Source organism: Austrofundulus limnaeus, unplaced genomic scaffold (assembly GCF_001266775.1).
Source record: "Austrofundulus limnaeus strain Quisiro unplaced genomic scaffold, Austrofundulus_limnaeus-1.0 Scaffold1049, whole genome shotgun sequence".
Lineage (NCBI taxonomy): Eukaryota > Metazoa > Chordata > Actinopteri > Cyprinodontiformes > Rivulidae > Austrofundulus > Austrofundulus limnaeus.
The window spans coordinates 56,864-60,786 of NW_013953451.1; the positions used below are offsets into that span (position 1 = coordinate 56,864).

The following is a 3,923-nucleotide window of genomic DNA, read 5'->3' on the forward strand; positions in this document are numbered from 1 at the left end:
ATCACAATTAACGTGGAACTGAGCGCAGGTAAGACACCTCCCCTGACACACCTTCATTAACATATGTTAAACAGATGCAGATTACTTCTCGCATGTGTGAAGGACATGTTTGATTGATCCCTGCATGATCAGAAATGATTTCTAGAGTAATGAATTTAATATAAAGTGAGTGAGAAAAAAATCCTGACTAAAAATAAGAGTAAAATATGTTTATCACGCAAAGAACGAGTGATTTTGTTTGTCGGTGTGTGAGTGTGTGTGTTTGCGCAACCGGCTCATCCATCCATTCTGAGTCTGAAAATATTAGCTTTGCGCATGAGTTTATTGCCATAATTACTGTAAACACAGAGGAACTTAAATGTTTGGTAGAACTTAGATCTTAGTTTATTTCATAGCTGATATGAAGAAACGACTCTCTGCCTCAGTGGAGAGTTTTCACAACATAACATGATGTTGGGGAGTCTCTGCAGCCTTTGTGTGCAGTCTGTTTGTCTGTCAAGCTTTTGCTGTCCTACTTACAGCATTTTCACAAGTTATAAAGTGTACTTCCACGTGTCATTTTGGAGAAATCTACAACAACGTAAACACCAAGTATGAAACACCTCCACTGCAGGCGAGGGTGCACGCTCCAGAGCGCAACCATAACTCAGCCTTTAGAATCACATGGATGAGATGATACCATTGGGCAGGCTTCAGCTTTGGGTGGACTGGACTGACACAGTCCTAATGGGTCTGCCAGCTCCCTCTGGAAAGCTGTGGAGCCCCAGTTCAATCGCTGCTGCCCGTGCACGCGTGGCGCACGGCTCCTTGCTGTGTCGCGCTCTCAGAGCACAGCAGGGCCAAACTGAAACAGGATTATTTCTGAAAACCGCTGAGCCATTCGTCATCGTGGATCACAAAATTGTGTTTATAAATAAAAGCTCTGTGTGTTACACTATTTATTATATCCTCCAGTAAGGCTGAATCTGTTGCTGGTAAATGTATTTTTGGCACAACTTTGCGCGTCCTTTATCTAACTGCGTCCATGTGGATGTAATAATTGTTAATCATGTGGATGTAATAATAGTTAATCATGTGGATGTAATAATNCCACACGGTTGAACCTGCTCCCTTTATTTACCACCTGACTGTCAAACTGTGACGTGAATAWCCCGCAGTAAAGTGGTAAACAGGAGTATCAAAACACTTTTATAAGTACTGATACAAATACATGTGATATCAGGATTTGGTACCGATGCATCCATAACAAAGAGAGATTTAAAAAATGCAACCTGTCTGAGATGAGATTTCAGGTTTGGGTTGGATTAAATGAACAGTGTTGTTTTAATTACAAAATAAATATCCTTTGGAATWGTTCATTTCATGTTTTRTTTTGTTTTTTGTTGTTGTTTTTCAGGGCTATCCAGACCCGACTCAGATGCTCCTAAGCTATTTTGACTCAACATTAAGATAAGAGAAATGTCACTAGCAACCTAAAGTGATGTTGGAGAGTCTCTGTGCAGTCTGTTTGTCTGTCAAGCTTTTGCTCTCCTAATTACAGCATTTTCACAAGTTATAGTGTACTTCCACGTGTCATTTTGGAGAAATCTACAACAAAGTAAACGGCCAGCGAGGTTGCATGCGCTCCAGAGCGTGACCATAACTCAGCCTTTAGAATCACATGGATGAGACCATATCATTGGGCATGCTTCGGCTTTGGGTGGACTGGACTGACACAGTCCTAATGGGTCTGCCAGCTCCCTCTGGAAAGCTACTGTGGAACCCCAGTTCAATCGCTGCTGCTGCACGTGCACGCGTGGCGCACGGCTCCTCGCTGTGTCGCGCTCCCAGAGCGCAGCAGTGCCAAACTGAAACAGGATTATTTCTGAAAACCGCTGATGAGCCATTCGTCATCGTGGATCACAAAATTGTGTTTATAAATAAAAGCTCTGCAAGTTGCACTATTTATTATATCATCCAGTAAGGCTGAATCTGTTCCTGGTAAATGTATTTTTGGCACAACTTTGCGCGTCCTTTATATACTGTAACTGCGTCCATGTGGATGTAATAATAGTTAATCATGTGGATGTAATAATTGTTAATCATGTGGATGTAATAATTGTTAATCATGTGGATGTAATGATAATTAATCATGTGGATGTAATAATAGTTAATCATGTGGATGCAATAATTGTTAATCATGTGGATGCAATAATTGTTAATCATGTGGATGTAATAATTGTTAATCATGTGGATGTAATAATAGTTAATCATGTGGATGCAATAATTGTTAATCATGTGGATGTAATAATAGTTAATCATGTGGATGTAATAATTGTTAATCATGTGGATGTAATAATTGTTAATCATGTGGATGTAATAATAGTTAATCATGTGGATGTAATAATTGTTAATCATGTGGATGTAATAATTGTTAATCATGTGGATGTAATGATAATTAATCATGTGGATGTAATAATAGTTAATCATGTGGATGCAATAATTGTTAATCATGTGGATGCAATAATTGTTAATCATGTGGATGTAATAATTGTTAATCATGTGGATGTAATAATAATTGTTAATCATGTGTGTCTGCTGTGAACAATAATCATTTTCACATCAAGAACAGTTTCTCAGAATCACCTCTAAGTGTCGCCAATAGAACCAAAACCACAGAACGTGCGTACACCTGCCCTGGAGTTGGCGTGGGGCTGCGCACATTTCCACGCTCAGTTGAGTTTTGATACATCCTGAGTTTTGCGTGGCAAATGGCGTACACAAGGTTTTTGTGCGTACGCACTGTTGATACATRAGSCCCCTGGTGTRTTAGAACTTACTTTGGTTTTGGCAGAGGCTCTGGTTCTTTCCGTGCTTTGCCGACGGGGTTCTTTTCAGCCTCATCGGCTGTTACAAGATGAAACTCTGCCTCCACTTTCCCCTGGAGGATCAACATGCATGTGCTGGGTCAGACTTTGTGTGTTGATGTTTTATAATAATGCACGTGTGTGTTTGTTACAGTGAGCTCTCCAGATTTGAGAAAAGGCCACCAGCCTCGAGCTCTCTTCTGCTGGAAGATGGAGGTCCTCTCACTYGGCTCTGTCAACATGTCTGCCTTACAGGCCTTGGCTGTCTTTGCTCCACGGGGGAATCCATGGAGGTCCATTTCCAATGTGCCTGAACAAATTAAACGTGTCACACACACACMCATTCACGCACACATGCAGAAGCGGCTATACACCTACCGAGGAAGTCGTCTGAGGAGAGCGTCTCAAAGTCCCACACCTGCAGGATGAGGATGGCAGGCAGCTTCTGCTCTGTTTTATCCAGAGAGAAGATATGRTCTCTTTTCTTCACAACCACAACCTGTGAGAGAAGAACGATCCTGTCAGAGGAGGGCTCCTGGACACCACTGTGGTCCATGTTCTTCATCAGGATTGTACCTTTTCAGCTGGCATGTAGCTGAAGGGGAACACAAAGCGCCAGTTGAAGTTTCCTTCTCCAGTCAGAGAGTTGTAGTGCACGTCGGTCTCCTGTCGGTCATCTTCCAGTCCTTTCAGCCAGCTTCAGAAAACAGGAAAACAGCAACCATTTTCAGGGAAATCACTTCTATTAAGGTAAAAATATAATGTAGATCATGTTAGACGTTGGTAGAATGTGGCTAAAAAGGGCTGTGGCTCAAAATACAAGCAAAATACTGATATTTTATAATTTATGAATGTTAGATTCTCTCGCTTTACTTCTGTTAATAAATAATGATGCAGGAGAATTTGTTGTTTGTTTTTTTAACACTTGATGTTAGGTTTGATTAAGCTGCTTCATGGAAGAAGAATCCCAGCTTAGCCTGTTAGCCTTTGTGCTAGCACTGACGCTATAGTGCCTTATGCTGCGTTCACACCGAACGCGATTTCAGCTTCAAAATCGCAGCCAACGCTGAAGTTGGT

At 41.3% G+C, this 3,923-nt stretch overlaps 1 protein-coding gene across 1 annotated transcript in view; it reads right to left on the reverse strand.

Annotated features, from left to right (window-relative positions):
- Positions 1–3,923, reverse strand: part of fer1l6 (fer-1 like family member 6) — a gene marked incomplete at its 5' end in the record, with an annotated part of 67,530 nt that overhangs the window by 3,115 nt on the left and 60,492 nt on the right. The window contains 4 exon segments of the mRNA XM_014030390.1: positions 2,820–2,920; positions 2,999–3,156; positions 3,225–3,345; positions 3,423–3,543. Of these exon segments, the coding sequence (XP_013885844.1) occupies positions 2,820–2,920; positions 2,999–3,156; positions 3,225–3,345; positions 3,423–3,543 (501 nt within the window).